The sequence below is a fragment of the Rana temporaria genome, chromosome 5 (genome assembly GCF_905171775.1).
Source record: "Rana temporaria chromosome 5, aRanTem1.1, whole genome shotgun sequence".
In the NCBI taxonomy this organism is placed as follows: domain Eukaryota; kingdom Metazoa; phylum Chordata; class Amphibia; order Anura; family Ranidae; genus Rana; species Rana temporaria.
The window spans coordinates 240,303,023-240,323,205 of NC_053493.1; the positions used below are offsets into that span (position 1 = coordinate 240,303,023).

The window sequence follows — 20,183 nt, forward strand, 5'->3', positions numbered from 1 at the left end:
TTCCATTCGGATGACGTCACCCTTTAGCTGATTTTGTGTTAGAAAAGCGCAAATCGTCTTTTACTGTCTGTTACAGCGTGATGAATGTGCTTACTCCATTACAAACGGTAGTTTTACCAGAACGAGCGCTCCCGTCTCATAACTTTCTTATGAGCATGCGTGGGTTTTTAACGTCGTTTAAGCCCACACAACCCGAAAAACGACATCGTTTAAAACATTGTTAAAAAATACAGCATGTTCAAATTTTTTTTTTTTTCGTTTTTCAGAACCCGAAAAATTATGTAAAGCCCACACACGATCATTTTAAATTACATTTTTAAAAAAATTCGTTTTTTACACGCTGAAAAATGATCGTGTGTACGCGGCATCAGATGCTGAAGATTCTTTGAAAGATCCAAGATAGTGCCTACTGGAGACTTAAGTTTAATACCTCTTCTTTTTCAAGCAGCTTGTTTAGGCTTTTTTTTGTAACAACAGTGCTGCTTTAAAAATGTAGCCAGACTTACATTTTTGGAATCGAAAAAAAATGGCAATCAAGAGGTAACAGTTTGTCCAAAGTCCTGAAAACCAATTCTTAACCACCTCTGAATGATCACTTTACAGAGGGGTCAGAAAGCCTGCCTCCCGTGAGAATGGGCCCTGATGGTTAGAAACTGCTGCATGCCTAATTGAAATAGCACCATATATAAATGCATATATCAGAACATTGCTGTTGAATACAAGACACAGATATCAAACATTTTTGTATGCAGTTTACTAAAGTGTGCCTTTGTGAGTGAAGCATAAGACACGGTGGGCACCCCAAGACATAGAACATGGAATTTGTGGCTGCATGGTATACCACTAAATGGTTCTTCAAAACTATTTTTATGGTCCTTTATGGTGCCATCATTAAATATTCACCATTATTACCTATAGCAGATAAAAGCAGTTGTAAAAGAAACCCTTAACATATATTGCATAAAAAAAATGAAAATAAAATAAAAACATTACACAGCTAAGAGCATGTTTTTCACTGTTTTTTTTTTTTTTTTTACATAAAGAGATATTATATCTCAAAAGACTACATCTTTGAGATGCATATTTTCTAGAGCTGATGCAGATATTTCCAACACCAGCTAAGAGGAGTCAGTAAACATTACATTCAATAAAGTATCCAGATTGATTTCTGAGATGACCCCAAATTATGCCTAACTGATATATCAGTAGGTACTGATAAGTTTAATCATCCACTTCTCAACTATACCTCCATGGAAGAAGGTGTCTTTCTCTATAATCTAAATTTCCTACTTAACTTTACTACAATTAATAAATGGGGAATGGAAAAGTAGACCATGTAAAGAAATATACAACTGCTATGAACATCCAAAAATAGCAGTATATTTAAGAGGCCATAATGTTGTGAAATTTGAGGCTAGAACCTTCAGGGAAGGCTGTCTTATTGATCAGTTGTTATTAATATGTAAAATCATTCAACTAAAATGGTAAAATCAACTAAAATCATTCAACTAAATCGGAAAACCACTCAAACCTACCTCCATATTTACACAGTGCACTTTAGCTCCCATTGCACACCCCAACCTCCCCCAGTGTCCCCTGGGAACCCTGGCTGTCCAACCTCCCACAGTGCTTCCCAGCCTCCCAAAGTGTATGCCTAGTAAGTGTTTGCACTGGCTACCAATGGTGATAAAGGAGGGAACTAGGGGCTAGTTTTTGGACTTACCAATGGTAAACATAGCCAACATGGATGTGATTGCACTGTCTACCAAAGCATAAAAGAGACTTAGACTGATAGTCAGTGCAAACAGATACCATGTTTCAATGGCCACTAATGCACTAACAGGGATTTTTTTTTAGTGCTGAGCCCTTTGTAATAACAGGGAAGTTTTATACTGACTGCCAATGTAAGCAAAGATGTTTATCAGTGACCAGAAGTAGCTGGAAGTGACGGTATTCGAGATGCAGTACATTACAATGAACACCAGTGCAAAGTGATGGCTACCAGAGAGCTAGGTTTCCAAGTAGCCCAATCAAATTTTTGCTATGGGTGATTTATAGTTATGCTCCTGGGATTTATTGTGTGTGTTTGGGCTTAAGCCAATGCTATAGGGATACAAGGAGTGTTCTCAATGTAACTACAACTATATTTTCTGAAGTTGATTTGTCACTCTATTAACTAGATCAAAGAAATGTTCTAGCCAACTAACATAACTTGATGGTACTTAAACATACAGTATAAAAGGTATAACATTTTAGAAGTGCTTGTAGCACTGACCAATTACTGAAACGTAATTGACAACACATATATAACACACTACCATATATTAACACACTATAGAAAATGGAATCTCTAAATTGAACCAAATTATTGAGGTTAGAAAATACAATTTCTGACCTCCAAAACTGCTAGTTGACTGCCTGTCTCTGGCATAAATACCTTGAATTTAGATCAGGAAAATCTGAGTAAAGTCAGTGCTCCTAATCTGCATACTTGTTCCAGGTCAGCAATGCAGAATGTTTTTAGCCACTGGATCATCATGACAGCCAGGGAACTGGCATTTTCAAAATCCCCCCCCCCCCCCCCAAAATTGAAGGTGCTCACAGTGTGGTCACACCACTGAGGACACATAGGAACAAATCCATCACTAAGACCATTTTTGATAAGTCATGAAACAGGTTATATCCTCCTGATAGTTATTGTTCAGTTTACCACAATTTAACATTTCATTACAAAAATATGTATTTAAAATACTGATCTGTGATCTCAGGTACTCTAGAGATGCAGCATGTTTCTTTTATAAGAACATCCCCTAGAAGGAATTAAATCCTTCCATATGTCTATTACCTATTACATCTGTTATTGCAGTTCAACAATGATAGCATTCTCATGAGGCTTGTCGGTTTAGTTGATGAGGGCATAGGACATACACATTGTTAAATATAGGCCTTCATTCTGGGAGAGGGACATGGCGAATTGGCCGGTGATAGTCTTCAGAGCTGCTAATAAGATCTGAATACTCATATCCTCTCATGAAATGTCCTCCATTTTGTTCAGTAAAGCTAACTAGTTGTCTTGCAACTACTGGCTCAACCTGGAAAACAAAGTAAAACACTATGGTCATAGAGTAAAACAAATGAAACTTACTGCGATTATAGTTATATGTCCATATTTTACATATATTAAGATTGCTTAATAAAAGAAAATCAGATAATTGTACAACAGCTATGACCAAACTCTTCTTCATTCTTTCATAAAAATTGTACACAAGGATGAAAGGAGAACCCTGCACATGTTATGCTCACAGGCACTTAATCATGTAATCATGTACTCTATGATAAAGTGCCTATGAGCATGAAACATGTCAGATTTCTCCATTCATTTTGTGTGTCCTCTTTTTGTGAATAAAGAAAAAAGTCCGTGTAGTCATATCATTTTCTTGTATAGTTGGCTGTTAACAAGTGAGCTGGATGAGCATCTGGTGACAGAGGGCAAGCTTGGGCTGACCTGGAGCAACACATTGGGTTTGATTTACTAAAGGCAAATAGACTGTTCCCATTGAAAGGTAATATTTCCCCATGCATAGAGAATGAGACTGAAGCTTTGCTGACATCCATAATCCAACCATGGGCATGCAAGATTATAATTTTTTTCTATGCGATTGGGTTTTCTTTGTAAAGTGGAATTTCACCACATTCACCAAGCTCTGGGAAAAATTTACTTGCAAAGTGAACAGCCTATTTACCTTAAGTAAATCAATCCCATTGTTTCTCATATTTCGTTGCTGTTTCCAAACTGAGGAGCTAAAAATAGGAAAAACATGGTTTCTAGCTTAATAGTTATATACGTCAAAAAGGAAAACGTGACAAACATCACAGAGAGGTTAAGAAAACCACAAGAGTACTCACATGAGCCGTAATTAATTTCCTTCCTCTTTGTGGGTCTGGAAATTCTTCTCCAAAACACAGAACAATTTGAAATCTTGGAACAGGACGACCATGGTGAGCAAACGCCTGCAGTTCTGGTGAAAGTATAAAGTGTTAATAAATAAAATGTGTGCCAATAATTTAAAACAGCATCAGTGATTTGTATACCAGATACAAGTAAAGTGATTGCTTTAAAGAAAGACCAGAGTGAAAAGGTATTTATGGCACATAAAGGGTTAAGACCATAAGGCTATGTCTTTGTACAAAACAGCTAAAAGTCCAATTACAATGCAATTCAATTTCAATGTGCAATCCAAGGCAAAATCTATTAAAGGTATGCTTCAAACTTGTGGCTGCCTTCCAAGAGCTAGAGGTGAACACTAGAAACAAGATGCAAACAGAAAGACAGAAACACCATTTAAGTGCCGCAGACCAACAATTTTTATTAAACTCATAAATTGACAACTCCGCCTTTAGAGAAAGACCTGCAGAATTTCCCTTTTAAGGTAGTGTCATAGGGACGTTTGTTTGATCCACGCTAATTCTACAAGCTGTCAAAGGTTTCGAAACATCTACAGAATGCATTGAAATACAATCAGTGGCCAAAGAAAAGTACAACGAGTGCTCTTGGCCCATTTGTTTTCTCAGTGTTGATGAGGAAATTTAAAGCAAGACTCTATTGTCCAATATTGTTTCTCTCTAGCTTCTATAGGGGTAACAAAAACCTCTCAACACGTGTCCACATAACTGTCTCCAAAACCCTATTACCCTTAGGGTTTAGATACCCTGCTAAGAATTTATAAAAAAAAATAAAAAATTGTTTACTGAAATCCTGGCAATGCATGGACAAAAGAAATAAAACAATTTATCCCAACTGTGGTTGTTTTGCAGTTGAAACTAAAGGCCAAAGTTGCATTCATGCATACTGAACGTGTTATCTCCCTAATGTTGGCCGCTATGGCAATAAATACTGCGGCTTTGAATTATGCCACGTGACAAGCCTGTCTTTACAAAATCTATATAGTTCTACACCTTTTAAAGATTTTAAAATACCTGTTATAAACTGTTGTGTATCAAATAGTTTGCAGGGCAAGTCCCGTTCTAGCTTATTGGGCCGATCACTGTACATGGATAAAGGGCCCTCCCAGTATATTCTGCTCTGGCACAGTCTCTTGGCATACATTCCATCATGAGCCATCCACAGAATGACACCACGCTCCAAATGACTCAAAAGCTTCTCAATGTTTTTCCGCAGGCCGTTGTCTTCAGGGTAAGGGAATAGGACTTGATCCAAGCGACTTGTTTCATAGCACTGTCCATGTGCAATTCTACAGCCTTCTGGGTTTGCTGTAATTCGCTCACCAACCAGGGTGTCACGGTAATATAAGCTGATATGAAGGCGGCAGTCTAAGTAAGAAAATATACAGTACATTAGCTTGTAAAACACAGGAATTTTACAGTATACAATAGAGATGTAGATGCTTAGTGGTTACATTTGTTTCTTATAATAATTTAAGAACCTTGTTGTATCATAATCTTAAAAGATTATGTCCAGCTTACAGATAAAAGCATCTGCATGGATGGCGGTCAGTCTTGCAATTCGAAAATAAAGGGAAAGGCCTCGGTTGTTGGATTAGGAAATATGGTTTGATTTAAATGGAAAGTGGAGTATAAATTGGTTGGTCAATATAGCAGGTCAACAGTCTAGTTTGGTACCATTGGATATTTTGGAAACTTTGAGCTATGGATTGTTGGGCGTTCACAGGCAGGTTTTGAATGAAAGACTCCCAGATATCAAAGTATTTTAAACCTGTAATTTCTTAGTTAAAGAGGCCTTCATCCATTTCATGTGTAAAACATAACATGTCCAGAAACAAAGAAATAGTGGGGGATTCTGGGTATATCAGCTTTCTGTGCTATGAGAGATAAGACAATGAGGAATTGCTTACAGCCCTTTAAAATGTTTTGAATAGGCCAAAACTGCCCATTTAGGGGTTAAAGGTAAATAGTTTGCTAGATATGTGGTAGCATAATTATCTACAGAGTGCAAAACATGTTTAATCTTGGGCCATGCTCAAAACCATACAACAAGTCCACATTTAGATGCCCACATTTCAGGCAGCAGGAAAAGGGGCTCAGGCCCAAAAGGTAAGAGCAATGTGGAGACACATAAGAATAATGGAACAGCCAAAGCATAATTTTGTGGTACATTGTAGCTTTAATCTTTCCTCAAGACAATGTAAGGATTTCAGAAGAATATTAACTTAAGGCTGGGGGGAATTTTTGATCCATTTGTTAAGGCCAGCTGTATAAAATATAAAGTAGAGATTGCTTTTTAGTAGGGTATCCTAGGAGCGTATCCAATACGTTTTACAGTCTTTCAGATAATTTTTTTTTAATGATAGACATTATGAAAGATTTTATTCATAGAAAAATTAATTAGTTGCTAGATAACCATTGGAACTTCCCTAGAGCTGTATTAGTAGGAAGTAGTTGTTGCTGGTTGTCAACATCTACCAGGAATTTTATAGCACGTGAGGGAGTCCGAAGAACTTCAGGAGGTCCGAGTTGTTCCATAAAAGGAACAAAAAGAGATACGTGGCCTTTTAGCAGACAGAGCATGCAAATTTAATGTGCTATGCCAACCACATGGAGTACAAGAGGGGATTTGTTGACACCTCGATAGACAGGAGTTCTTTATGTATATGGAGAACATATCATAAGTTATTACCAAAGGGTCATGTTTTGATCAAGTTCGGTCCATATACAGCAAGGTATTTTAAATCCAATCCCTTATGTATCTAGTTAGGGATGCCAAGTTATATGGTCCTAGGTTGGTAAAGTTAAGGCCTCCATTACTAGAAGGTTGTTGTAAGGTACGTAAACCTATGGTTGCTTTCCTGCTGCCCCAGATAAACTCTCAAAACATATTATATATTGGAATGTTTGGGGAATAGAGAGAGGATCTGTATGACATAAAAACGTTTAGGAAAAGCTACCATTTTTAATTATTCTGCCCATATAGGAAATATATTAGTGCGTTCAGGTCAAGAGGGATGCTTTTATAGAGTATAGCAGGGAAAGAATTATAACTTTGTATAGGTTATAGTTTTTTTTTGGTAAAGATACCCCAATGTAATTTATTACAGGTTCATATAGCACCGTCAATTTTTGCAGTAAAGGGGTAGAGAAAGGAAGCGCCACCTAAGTGCAGTATTAAAGAGGTTCTTTCCGGGAGGAGGGTCAGACAGGGAGAACAAAGCCTTTGTTCTCCCTGTCTGACCCTCCTCCCGGAAGTGTTCCTTGGAAGTAATCACGTGACCTGTCACGTGACCTGTGAGGCTGGAACAGACTTCATCCTGAAGGCCACAGGACAGGCCTGAAGACTCCACACATTCTGCTTTCTTCACTTCTAAAGCAGCCCATGGATCCGGGACGAGGACTACAGGATGTTACAGATGAGCCTTCTTTCCTTACCTTCTTGTAAGTGTGTTTCGTACAATGTGTCATTAAAAGAACCTCTTTAATACTGCACTTAGGTGGCGCTTCCTTTCTCTACCCCTTTTTTGTTTACCACAGAGTCAGCTCTCTGAGGACAGCAGCCGCAATTGAACAGCCACATCACCTGCATTTTTAACCATTGAACTGCCTGTTACTACTATTTCCAATGGACTAATCACCATACTCCTACCCATACATGTACTTTGTATCTGCGCTGACAGTTACCTCTCCTATTGTATACCAATTTTTGCAGTGCTTTACATATAATCATACATTCAAGTCAGTCACTGCTGTCAAGGAGCGCACAATCTAAGGTCACTAACTCACATTCATGCATACAAATAGTATGGCCAATTTAGACAGGAGTCAACTAACCTACCAGCATGTCTTTTGAGTGTGGGAGGAAACCAGAGTACCTGGAAGAAACCCACGCCAACACAGGGAGAACATGCAAACTCTGTGCAGGTAGCACCGTAGTTGGGATTTGAATCAATGACCCTAGTGCTGTTAGGTGGAAGTGCACTTAGCCACTGTGCTTTTTCTACACCAAATAAAGGGTAAATATTTCTCCAAGGTGGCTTATGACAGTTGGTTAGGTAGAGTGCCTTAGATTTATCTAAATTATTAGAATAGCCTGAGATTAGGCCAAATTATTAGGCTGTGCACAGGCAGGTTTTGAATGAAAGATCCAAATATTAAAGAATTTTTGAACCTGTGATTCCATTCTTAAAGAGGCCCTAACCCATTTCATGTGGTAAACATAAGATAATTTGTCCAGAAACAAAGAAATAGTGGGGGGGGGGGGTTCTCTGTGTGAGAAATGTATAGGAGCAGGTCATCTCCGAAAGCAGCAATTTTAATAGTTTTGCACCTTATATTTACACCTTGAAAAGGCAGGTCGGGATTCTAAGAGGCGTAGGAGAGGGAAAATGTGACATTGTTGCCTGGCACATTATTGTGATTTTAATATTTCATTGAATACTGTTGAAAATAATTGTTCATTTTTTTTAACATAACATCTTTATTCTGGAGTGTTAGCTTTAGAACTGAGCCTTATTTGTTTTTGCCATGTGGTTATATACTTTGTAAATACATTCAACACTGGCTTTGGTTCACTTCCTTATAGTTAAAAAACAAAAGTAACAAAACATCAGTCTCTTTATTTCAGCTTTTTTGTCAAGGCAAACAGAAATTATTAGAACAGATTATTACACCTACAGTAGACTGAGCTACTCACCTGATAACGCAAGAGCCTCTCCTGTCCGTATACTTGGTTCCATTGGAAGTCCTGGAGTTTGTGACTCTGTTGGCGGACATGCATAAAAAGATCCTGTAACTTGATAGCCTGTTTTAAAAGAAAATAAGAATATTGACAATGCTCATTAATGTATTTCACTTCTATGGTAAACATTGCGCATAAGTACATGAAAAAAACAGAAACCAATGCACATTGCATAGTGCTTAGACCAATGTGCACATCATTTACATGATGGAATGTGTGCTGTGGATTACATAGGAAATCTTACTATATATTTCAATGTCTTGAGTTCCAATTATACCCTTTTAAACCTTTCCTGACCAGAGGTTTTTGAAGCTTAGATGCCCAGACCAAATTTAGCAATGTCAGTATGCATCAGTTCGCTTGACAATAAATCTATGACTAATTTCTCTGTTTGACAGAGGGCCCCAGAATTATGTAAACTCAGTTGTGAATTCCTAGTTCTCTGCTGCAAATCAATCAATGTTCATATAGAAAAGGGGCATTACATTTGGACTTGAGAGACTGTATTGAAGTTAGTATGTTTAATGTTTATGTGTTATGCCTTGTACACACGACCGAGAAACTCGACGGGCGAAACACATCGTTTGCTTGTCGAGTTCCTTGTTAGGCTGTCGAGGATCTCGGCGAGCCAAATTTCACCATTGCCGTCGAGGAAAAAGAAGACATGCTCTCTTTTTGGCTCGACGAGATCCTCGACAGTTTCCTCGTCGAAAAGTGTACACACAACCGGTTTCCTCGGCAAAAAAAAAAAAAACAGCAAGTTTCTTGCTGGTTTTTGCAGAGAAACTCGGTCGTGTGTACGAGGCCTTAGTGTTAATGCATGCATTTGTGAAGCCAAAACTTCTGCTATTCTTTTTAAATAGAGTAGGGAATGTGTAAAAAAAAAAAAAAAAAAAAAATATGTTTTATTGTCTTCTGTTACCCACTGATTTTCCTTAAGTGAGAAGAAATCGCTCCAAAATTAGGTAAATGCCCTCTTATGCCCCATACACACAATCGGAAATTCCGACAGCAAAAGTTCAATGTCAGCTGTTGAACGGAAATTCCGACAGTGTTTATGCTCCATCGGACTTTTGCTGTCGGAATTTCCGCCAGCAAAAGATTGAGAGCTGGTTCTCAAATTTTCCAACAGAAAAAATTCCTATTGGAAAATCTGATCGTCTGTAGCAATTCCAACACGCAAAATTCCGACACATGCTCGAAAACAATTTGACGCATGCTCGGAAGCATTGAACTTCATTTTCTCGGCTCGCCGTAGTGTTGTATGTCACCGCGTTCTTGACAGACGAAAGTTCAGAGAACTTTTGTGTGACCATGTGTATGCAAGCCAAGCTTGAGCGGAATTCCGTCGGAAAAACCATCCAAGGTTTTTGCGACGGAAAATCCGATCGTGTGTACGCAGCATTAGACTGTTTTCACTGGAACAAGTGTCCCCTTTGGAAGATTTCTCCCTTCCTGTTCCAGTGCAAACCCATATTTTTAGATTTGTTTTAAGGTTATGTTGAGAAGGGACAAAAGGAATCTAAGAGTCTCCCAATTAAGTGTTGGAACAAAATGAGTTTAGTATAGACGTTTAATACCTAAGCCCTGGGAACCTTTTGGTACGAGAATAATTAGGTATCCTCATTTAACTTACATCCTCCTCATACATCCAACATTCCACAGCAGGTCAAAGCTTTTGTTATCTTAGTATTCATAGTACCTGGAAAATTACCTATTGTGGAAAATATTCCACTCTTTTAATTATTAATTTTTTTTTTTTTTGGGCAGAAATGCAAAGACAGTAGAATACCCTGATAATTATTCTGGGTCAATACATGCAATTCGGTAAAATAATTTTTATTTTTTTAAATCACATAAATCACATAAATGTAAGTTTAAAGAATAAACTATAGCACTCAAAGGAATACAAGAGTTATCCATTATTATACATGTGGTTTAACATGTGTTTAAATAGAAAAACAATTGTTGAATCTATTGATGCACCCCCAGCAGTATTATAATTTGTCCCAATCTTTGTTCCTGCCAGTATATATATATATATATATATACATACACACTGTATATGAAATAAAAAGGAATTTATATAGAAACTACTATTGTTATGTGTACATATGGTTATCAGAAAACATTTTAATTCTACTGCAGGAAAAAGAGTGCTGGGCCCTATGTTTTATTTAACATTTAGAAAGTTGCAGTGACCAAGTTGGCATACTCAGCAATGATAAGCATATTATGCACAGCAATGAACAGAAGAATACATTCTGCAGTAATAAATACATGACCAGTATACTATATACTAGAATGTTGTTAACCAATATATATCTAGTATATTCTTCTTGACTGTTTTCTTAACCATATCACCCTTCATGCTATGATACAAATAATTATTGGATCAATTATCCTGTCAACGTTATTGATAATACAGTTTTTCATCATTATAATGCCTTAAGGCAGTGGTTCTCAACCTTTCTAGTGTCGTGACCCCTTGATAACATTTCACAAATTGTGGGGACCCCTGACAGTAAAATTATTTTCGTAGCGTGAAACCCGTACTACAGTGGTGTCTCGCAGCAGTGACACCTATGCTGAAATCAGGAGATAGGGTCTCCTTCAGCCCCTCCCACTTCACTTTCCTCACCAGTCAGCTGACTTTTAGTCTCTGCCCCCAGCCATGCCATGAACTGAATGGGTGGCTGCAAAGAGGCTGAGTGGGTGGCCGCGGGCTCTAGGAACAGCCCAGCTGGGCAGCCGAGAAAAGGCTGGGAGAGCGGTGTGGGCTTCAGAAACAGGCCAGGATTTGGTGACCCCTGGCAAATCATCATTCGACCACCAAGGGGGTCCCGACCCCCAGGTTGAGAACCAGTGCCTTAAGGTGTTTCTAAACCCAGGACCCTGCATTCACCATATCTTGTCTCCCACAGTACACAGAACATGGAAATGATATTATTTTAGTAAATATAAACTGCTAAATACCTTTTCTCATCAGCAGAATATAGCAGTCTTGTGACTTCTATGAGTGTGTGGTTAAAGCTTGTAGGAGGAGTTTTCATTTTGCACTAACTGTCCTATCAGGATACAGGACCCCTGACCCTCTATCTGGACAGTGCTGATTGGCCCTGTGCTGATCACATGCACCCCCCCCCCCAAGAAAAAAAAACTCTCTAGCAATACACACCAAACTGAGCATGTGCAGCCTGTCCTCTGGCTCTGCCGTGGATAGGAGGAGGTGGTCAGAGAAGACAGGATCAAACAACCTTTTTACACAATGCAGAGGATTTAACCCTTAAGTTCCACAGTGAGTATAACCAGCATGCTTTACTGCATACACAGACTGATTTTACTGTTGTGGGTTTAGTAACACTTTAATGTTTAACAAATAGACATGTTAAACACAGAAGTGTAAACACAATAAGTGGCTACAACAAGCAGAAAGCTGTATTTCCTATTAAACAAATTACAGACATTTTATTGGGGATCCCTTCCCTCATTCCTCCATCATGAGCCGACTATGGACCGATTTCACTGTTGTGGGTTTAGTAACACCTTAAAATGCATTTTTTTTTCATAAACATTTTTTAATTAATATACAATGTAATGTCTGACACATGTTAGTGTGAAATTATACTAATTAAATTAATAAAAAGCTTGTACATATATACAGTAATTAAACTTTTTGTTGCGTTTTTTTTTTTTTTTTTTTACTGTTAACATTTTAACACGGCCTCTGGCAAAGCAAAGAAAGAGATAACTGTCCATCAACCAACCACATCTACTGATTTCCAGGCAGTTAAGTTTCTATTTTATTCAGTTCAGTGATTCCTCTTATGAACACCAGTGAAGTCATACAAAGTGTCATCTTATTTTATCAGTTTTTTCATCTAGTTCCACTTTAGAGAACATAAAAACCACTGTATTCTAAAATGTTATATTGAGGTCATTAAAGTGTATATAAAGTGTTCTGGATAGAGTAAAAAAGTATTAGAGCCCCCTTTCATTTTTTTTTAGTTTTTTGCTGTCTGTGTCTGTAGTGAGGATATTTACCCTCACTATTTGTCTTTGTGACCATTGTTCCCAAGACTGAAAGTGAGGAAAAAACTAAAATTTTGAGTTGTCACTGGAACAGGAATAGAGGGGAAATCATCTGATGGGATTGACTTTAGGGGCCAGATTCAGAGAGAATGGCGTAAGTTAAGGCGGGCGTAGCGCATCTCATATATGCTACGCCGCCGTAACTTAAAGAGGCGAGTAACGTATTCACAAAGAACTTGCGCCCTAAGTTAAATGGGCCGGCGTAAGCTTGCGTAATTCAAAGTAGGCTGGTAGGGGGCGTGTTGTATGGTAATGAATTGTGACCCCACGTAAATGACGCCCCTTACGAACGGCGCATGCGTGCGCATGCTCAGTAACACGTCGAATTTTCTCCGTAAATTACGCCGGCTCAATGCTTAGTCGACGTGAACGTAACCTACGCCCAGCCCCATTCACGTACGACTTACGCAAACGACGTAAAATACGACGCTGTTCCGACGTTTCCGACTTCCATACCTTAACATGACTTACCCCTGCTTTATGAGGGGTAAAGTTACGCCGGTCGTATGCCTTACGTAAACAGGCGCAAGTACGTTCGTGAATCGGCGTATCTAGCTCATTTGCATATTCAACGCGTAAATATACGGAAGCGCCCCTAGCGGCCAGCGGAAATATGCACCCCAAGATACAACGGCGTAGGAGACTTACGCCGCTCGTATCTAGGCCGGATTCAAGCGTAACTAATTCTATGAATCAGTCGCATAGATACGACGGCGCACTTTCGGACTTACGACGGCGTACATGGAGATACGCCGTCGTAAGTCCTTTGAGAATCTGGCCCTAGGTATTCAATCCTGTGCTATACTTAGTAAGTTGTATCATCCTACTGTACCTTGCACCATATAAAAGAAGACCTTATTGTGTAGCTAATGATGACACATTTAACCCCCCACATAGAAGTGGACACTACATGAAGGAAGATGGTTCCTCAAAGTTCTGTGTCCTCTTGTTTCAGAAACCATTTCACCCCGACATATTTGCTACAAATATCAATTTTTCTAAAACTGTTTTTTCAGATGCCTAGATGCACCCCACAGTCTGTGACAGCGTTGGCTAGAAGTCACACTAACCACCAGCTTTGTCAGTTAGAGGAGCTGGCGGGAGAATGTATTTTGTTTTATCCATACACCAGTTTTTGGGGATTTTTGGCAAGCTTCACTGGCATTGTTAAGGCCTCCATATGCAGCTTGAGAAGTCAGTTGATAGTCCATTCACGCTAACAGTTTGGACATAGGAGTCTCCACTGGTGGCTAATGAATTCCGACAAATGCAGCACTTGCTGCTGCCTGACTACAGTGGCATTGCATAACAGTGACTATATCTGATAGAATGGCTGTTTTACAGCTGTTATACATGTTCCTATAATAAAGGACAACCATTGTTGAATGCCATTCCGAGTGGCGACTTCTCCTCTTGTGATTCGTGTTACCTAAGGCTTCGGCAGCCTGTAGTCTGAACTTCGGGCAGAGCTGGGATGTGAGAAGGTGGAAGCGCTAAATTAAAAACAATTTCTTTTGAGTATTGCATTTTGTTTCAAAAACAACAGAGAAAAAAACTGTACCCACAGCAGGAAAGAAATTACTGGCTATTGGATGAAAACATCCAATGTAGCCAGGCAGTAGTGTATTTAGGTTTTGTGCTGCCCTAAGCCTGACTAAACTCGTGCACCCACTAATTTAAATATGACCCTCCCCTTCCTGTCAAGGCCACACCCTTTCTGTTTAAGATCCGCCCTGGAATTTTTAAGTGGGGACACAAGTTCTGAGGGCCTGGGGGGCAATGGATTCCTTTAATTTGCATAGATTTCCTCTCACTTCCTGTTTGGCTATGGGGCAGAAAGTGAAGGGAAATTTCTGCAATGGGACAGGGATGGTAAAAAATAAACTGACAGGGGCTATAACACTCCCTTACTCTATCCAAAATGGAAAAAAAGAGATTTTTAATACAGCTTACCTGTAAAATCTTTTTCTTGGAGTACATCACGGGACACAGAGCGGCATTCATTACTATATGGGTTATATGGAGTACCTTCAGGTGTAGACACTGGCAATCTTCAAACAGGAAATGCCCCTCCCTATATAACCCCCTCCCATAGGAGGAGTACCTCAGTTTTGTAGCAAGCAGTATGCCTCCCAAAATGGTCCTCAAAAAGAGGGGTGGGAGCTCTGTGTCCCGTGATGTACTCCAAGAAAAAGATTTTACAGGTAAGCTGTATTAAAAATCTCTTTTTCTTTATCGTTACATCACGGGACACAGAGCGGCATTCATTACTATATAGGATGTCCCAAAGCAATGCTTACAATGAGGGGAGGGAGAACATCTCCAAGACAAAAGGATTTAATTTAGAGATATACTCAAATCATAATAAATCCAACTTATTTGAGAAAAATAATCTTACATTTTAAATTTAACTCAAAAAAAGAGGAGCCCCCGGGATCCGAGGGCTCAAACTGCAGCTTGCAGCACTGCCTGCCCGAAGGCAGTATCAGTATTCCTTCTTACGTCCAACTTGTAGAATTTTGTGAATGTGTGGACAGAAGACCAGGTTGCCGCCTTGCAAACTTGAGCCATAGAGATCTGGTGGTGTGCTGCCCAGGAGGCGCCCATGGCTCTAGTAGAATGAGCCTTTAATGATACTGGAGGAGGCAACCCTTTCAAGCCGTAGGCCTGAGTGATTAATTGCTTGATCCACCTAGAAATGGTGGACTTTGCAGCTGCCTGCCCCTTCTTGGGCCCATCCGGTAGAATAAACAGCACATCTGTTTTTCGGATCTTCTCTGTAGCTTTAAGATAGGCCTTCATGGCCCTGACAATATCCAAGGTATGCAGCAACCCTTCCTTTCTGGAAGTAGGTTTAGGGAAGAAGGATGGTAATACCAAATCCTGGTTCAAATGAAAACTGGATATGACCTTCGGTAGGAAGGAAGGATGAGGGCGGAGAACGACCTTGTCCTTATGAAATATAAGATATGGTTCCTTACAGGATAAGGCTGCCAGTTCCGAAACTCTTCTTGCGGAAACTATGGCAACCAAAAATACCAACTTCCTTGTCAGTAGAACCAAAGGAACTTCAGCCAACGGCTCAAACGGTTGTTTCTGTAAACTTGACAGGACAAGATTTAAATCCCACGGACAAAGCGGGGATTTAACTGGAGGTTTAATACGTAAGACCCCTTGAAGGAAGGTCTTAACCAGCGAGTGGGTGGCCAGCGGCCGCTGAAACCACACTGACAGAGCAGAAATCTGTCCTTTGATTGTGCTTAATGCCAATCCTTTATCCACTCCTAGCTGGAGAAAACTTAAAACTCTATCAATGGAGAATTTGCGAGGAAGCCATAGCTTGGACTCACACCAGCCTACATAGGCCTTCCAGACCCTGTGATAAATCACCCTAGAGACCGGTTTCCTGGCTCTGATTAGGGTAGAGATTACCTTCTGAGACAGACCTCTACCCCTGAGAATCAAGGATTCAGCTTCCAGGCCGTCAAATTTAGATGCCGTAAGGCAGGGTGGAGGATCGGACCTTGCGATAGCAGGTCTGGCCTTAGAGGCAGAGTCCAAGGGTTTCCCACTACCATCCTTAGGATTAGTGAGTACCATGCCCTTCTGGGCCATGCTGGAGCTACCAGGATGACTGGTATGCGCTCCACCCTGATCCTGCGCAGCAGGCGGGGTAGTAACTGGAGCGGGGGAAACGCATAAAGAAGTTTGAACTGATGCCAAGGGCAAACCAGAGCATCGGTTCCGCAGGCCATCAGATCCCTTGACCGGGACATGAACCTGTCTAGCTTCTTGTTGAGTCTCGATGCCATGATATCCACGTCCGGCACTCCCCATCTTTGGCAGAGTGCTTGAAAGACCTGTGGATGCAGAGACCATTCCCCCGGCCATAGAGTCTGGCGGCTTAAGAAGTCCGCCTGAAAGTTGTCCACTCCGGGAATGTATATTGCCGATATGCAGGGCACATGAGCCTCTGCCCATAGGAGAATCAAGCTCACTTCTCTCTGAGCGGCCTGACTCCTGGTTCCCCCTTGGTGATTTATGTATGCCACTGCCGTGGCATTGTCTGATTGAATTCTCACCGGGAACCCCTGCAATTTCGACGTCCAAGCCCTGAGGGCTAGTCGAACAGCTCTGAGCTCCAAGATGTTGATGGGTAACAGCTTCTCTGGCTTTGCCCAAATACCTTGGCGAGTGGAACCCTCCACAATTGCTCCCCAGCCCGTCAGGCTGGCGTCTGTGGTCACTATCTTCCAAGCCACTGGGCTGAAAGACCTTCCCTTCAGTAGGTTCTGAGGGTCTAACCACCAACACAGACTTTGCCGGATTCTTGATGAGAGTGGCAACGGGATATCCAAGGCCTGTGGCCTTCTGCTCCATGCTGACAGGATGGCTGCCTGCAGGATGCGAGTGTGGCTCTGGGCGTATGGCACCGCCTCGAAGGTAGCCACCATCTTGCCTAGTAGTCTCATACATAGGCGAATAGTCGGTTCTTTCTTGCTTAGAACCAGTAGGATTAACACCTTGATGGCTTCGACCTTCCTCAGAGGTAGGAACACTCTTTGTTGTTCTGTGTCTAATCTCATGCCGAGATATTCCAATTGCCTTGTGGGCTGGAATGCTGACTTTTCCCGGTTTAGGACCCAGCCGAACCTCTCGAGGTATTGGACCGTGAGGGCCACTGCTCGCTCCAAGCCGGGAGACGAGTGGTCTATGACTAGGAGGTCGTCCAGGTATGCTAGGATCGTGACCCCTTGAATCCTTAGCTTGGCTAGGATTGGAGCTAGAACCTTCGTGAACACGCGGGGGGCCGTAGCCAACCCGAAGGGAAGCGCCACGAATTGGAAATGACGCGAAGCCACCATAAAGCGTAGATATCTTTGATGTGGCTGATAAATTGGAACATGAAGGTAGGCATCCTTTATGTCTATGGACGCCATGAAGTCGTCCTTTTGGAGTGTGGCAGCTGCTGACCGCACGGATTCCATCCGAAATGAGCGGACTTTTAAGTATGCATTTACCATCTTTAGGTCCAAAATTGGCCTGACATCTCCATTGGGCTTTGGGATGATGAATAGGTTGGAGTAGAAACCCAGTCCCTGTTCCAGGACTGGTACCTCTACTATTACTTCCTGGGAAAGTAGATGATCTAGAGCCGATCTTAATGCGGCTCCTTTCTCCAGATCGTTTGGAATCCTCGACTCCTGGAAATGAGGAGGAGGAAACCTTAGGAACTCTAGCTTGTAGCCTGTGGCCACGGAAGACCGTACCCACTCGTCGGGAATGCTGGCTTCCCAAATCTCCGAAAAGAGTCGCAGCCTTCCCCCCACCTTCGTGGGTGGGGGCGCCCCTTCATAAGGTAGACTTGGGGGCTGGTTTTGCTGGTTTGCGAAACCACTGCCTCTTGCCTCTAACAGCCTGTCTTTGCGATCTGCTGTTGAAGCCGAAGTTTGTTCTTGCAGGGGGCCGTCGATACTGCTTGGCATTAGAGGGCCCCTGTCCAGGGGAGGACTGTCGTTTAAACGCAGGCCCCTGAACCTTCTTCTTAGTTGGCAAGAGAGTACTCTTGCCGTTTGAAATGGTCTGAATGTATTTATCTAGGTCTTCTCCGAAGAGCCGACCTCCATGGAAGGGGAACCCTACCAGGAGCTTCTTGCATGGGGGCTCAGCCTCCCAGCTTTTTAACCATAAGAGTCTTCTCATATGGATAAGGGATAACGATAAACGTGACGCTTGCTGGATAGAATCCTTGATAGCGTCTACCGTAAAACAAATGGCCTTAGGGACATCCGAAAATTCTTCTGCCTGCTCGGCAGGAATAAGTTCAAGCATTTGCTTAAATTGATCCGATAAAGCTTGAGCGACTCCAATCGCAGCCACGGCTGGCTGTACTACTGCCCCTGCAGCAGTGAAGGAGTTTTTAAGTAGTGCTTCCAAGCGTTTATCAACTGGATCCTTGAAAACCTGTATGTTTTCTACAGGGCATGTTAACGATTTGTTAACACATGAGATGGCTGCGTCTACTGCAGGAGAAGCCCATCTCTTGGAAAACTTTTCTTCCATAGGATACAAGACAGAAAATTTCTTAGGTGGTAAGAAAACCTTGTCTGGTTTGTTCCAATCTTGGAACAAGACTCCCTCCAATAGAGGATGGATCGGAAACACCGCCCTGCTTTGAGGCGCCCTCAGTGAGCCCAAAGCTGAAACCGTCGATACCTGGAGATCTGGTATAGGCAGGTTGAATGCCTTATGGACCAAGTCCGTCAAGTCTTGAATCCACCAGCTCTCCCTCAGGGAGACTGCCCCAGACTCCTCTGTATCCGGATCATCGATCCCTGAACCTACTTGGTCCTTGTCCAAGAGGTCGTCCAATTCCCCAGAGGAAAGGACCTCCTCTTCCGAGGGTCCGCGCACGGGTGACGGAGATAAAAGCCTACAGCACCTGGTATTCCCAGGCGGTCTCCCATCCAGGTACTAAGCAGGCCCGACCCTGCTTAGCCTCCGAGATCAGACGAGATCGGGCGCTTTCAGGGTGATGTGGCCGTAGGCTCTATTCCGCTTACTACCCCGCATAGCTGCGGCTATCATCTTTCCCATGCTTTTCTGCATCTCATTTAAAGAGGTAAGTAACACCTCCTCCGTGACCATCTTAGGATTGGGTTGACTCGCGTCAGCTCCAGCCCCCGATCCCGATGGCCCAACGGCTCCCAGTGGGGAAAGCAGCGGCATAGCTCTTATCCGAGACCTCAGACCCTGTGGGGGAATCCCCACCTTTTGTACCCTCTGATTTGTTCTTTGATGCCATGGTACAATACCGAGGTACACCTGCTACTTATTGGTACCTGGGACTTACAAATAGTTAAATGCCCAAACACCTGTTTGGGGAATAAAAAATGTTTCCTCTTCCCCAGATGACACTTTTTTTTTTTTTTTTTTTAAATCTAGGCAAGAAAAAACATTCTATCCCCCTGAGTAGTATTGCCAAAGAAAAGACTATGAGATGGAAAAGAAAAAACAGCCTATTCCTAGGCTAAACCACAATCTTCTGAAGACTGTAGTATTCTTTCTGGCCACTGTGTGTCCTCAGCGCCCCGTGCTTCACTCCAGTCCTTCCTCCCTCAAACCATAGTATTGAATGAGCTGTGGTATCCAAGGAAGGGCCGCCCCTTCCTTAAATCACTGACCCGCCCTTCCCCCCAGCTAAAACGGCGCCAAATGCGCCTATAAACACGTGCACGCGCGCCGCGCGCGTGCCCGCCGACGGGGGGGGTGTATGGGAGGAAGGGCCTCTCTGTTCCTGCAGCCGCAGGCCTGGAACACACGAGGAGGACAGCGTTCTGCCTGCCTTGCAGGCATGAGGAAGAGGACTGGATAGAGCATCGCC

General features: G+C 41.9%; 1 protein-coding gene and 1 non-coding gene across 2 annotated transcripts in view; both read right to left on the minus strand.

The window, feature by feature from the left end:
* Positions 1 to 314: 314 nt before the first annotated feature.
* IRF4 (interferon regulatory factor 4) overlaps positions 315 to 20,183 on the minus strand; it is a 45,008-nt gene continuing 25,139 nt past the window's right edge. The window contains exons 5-9 of the mRNA XM_040353635.1: positions 8,663 to 8,770; positions 4,978 to 5,331; positions 3,907 to 4,019; positions 1,720 to 3,092; positions 315 to 1,674 (exon numbers count right to left, since the gene is read on the minus strand). Coding sequence (XP_040209569.1) covers positions 2,949 to 3,092; positions 3,907 to 4,019; positions 4,978 to 5,331; positions 8,663 to 8,770 — 719 coding nt within the window. The 3' untranslated portion in view covers positions 315 to 1,674; positions 1,720 to 2,948. The remainder of the gene's footprint in view (positions 1,675 to 1,719; positions 3,093 to 3,906; positions 4,020 to 4,977; positions 5,332 to 8,662; positions 8,771 to 20,183) is intronic.
* On the minus strand, positions 19,230 to 19,348 carry LOC120942055. Its single transcript, XR_005749856.1, has one exon. It is a non-coding gene; the product is annotated as a 5S ribosomal RNA (ribosomal RNA).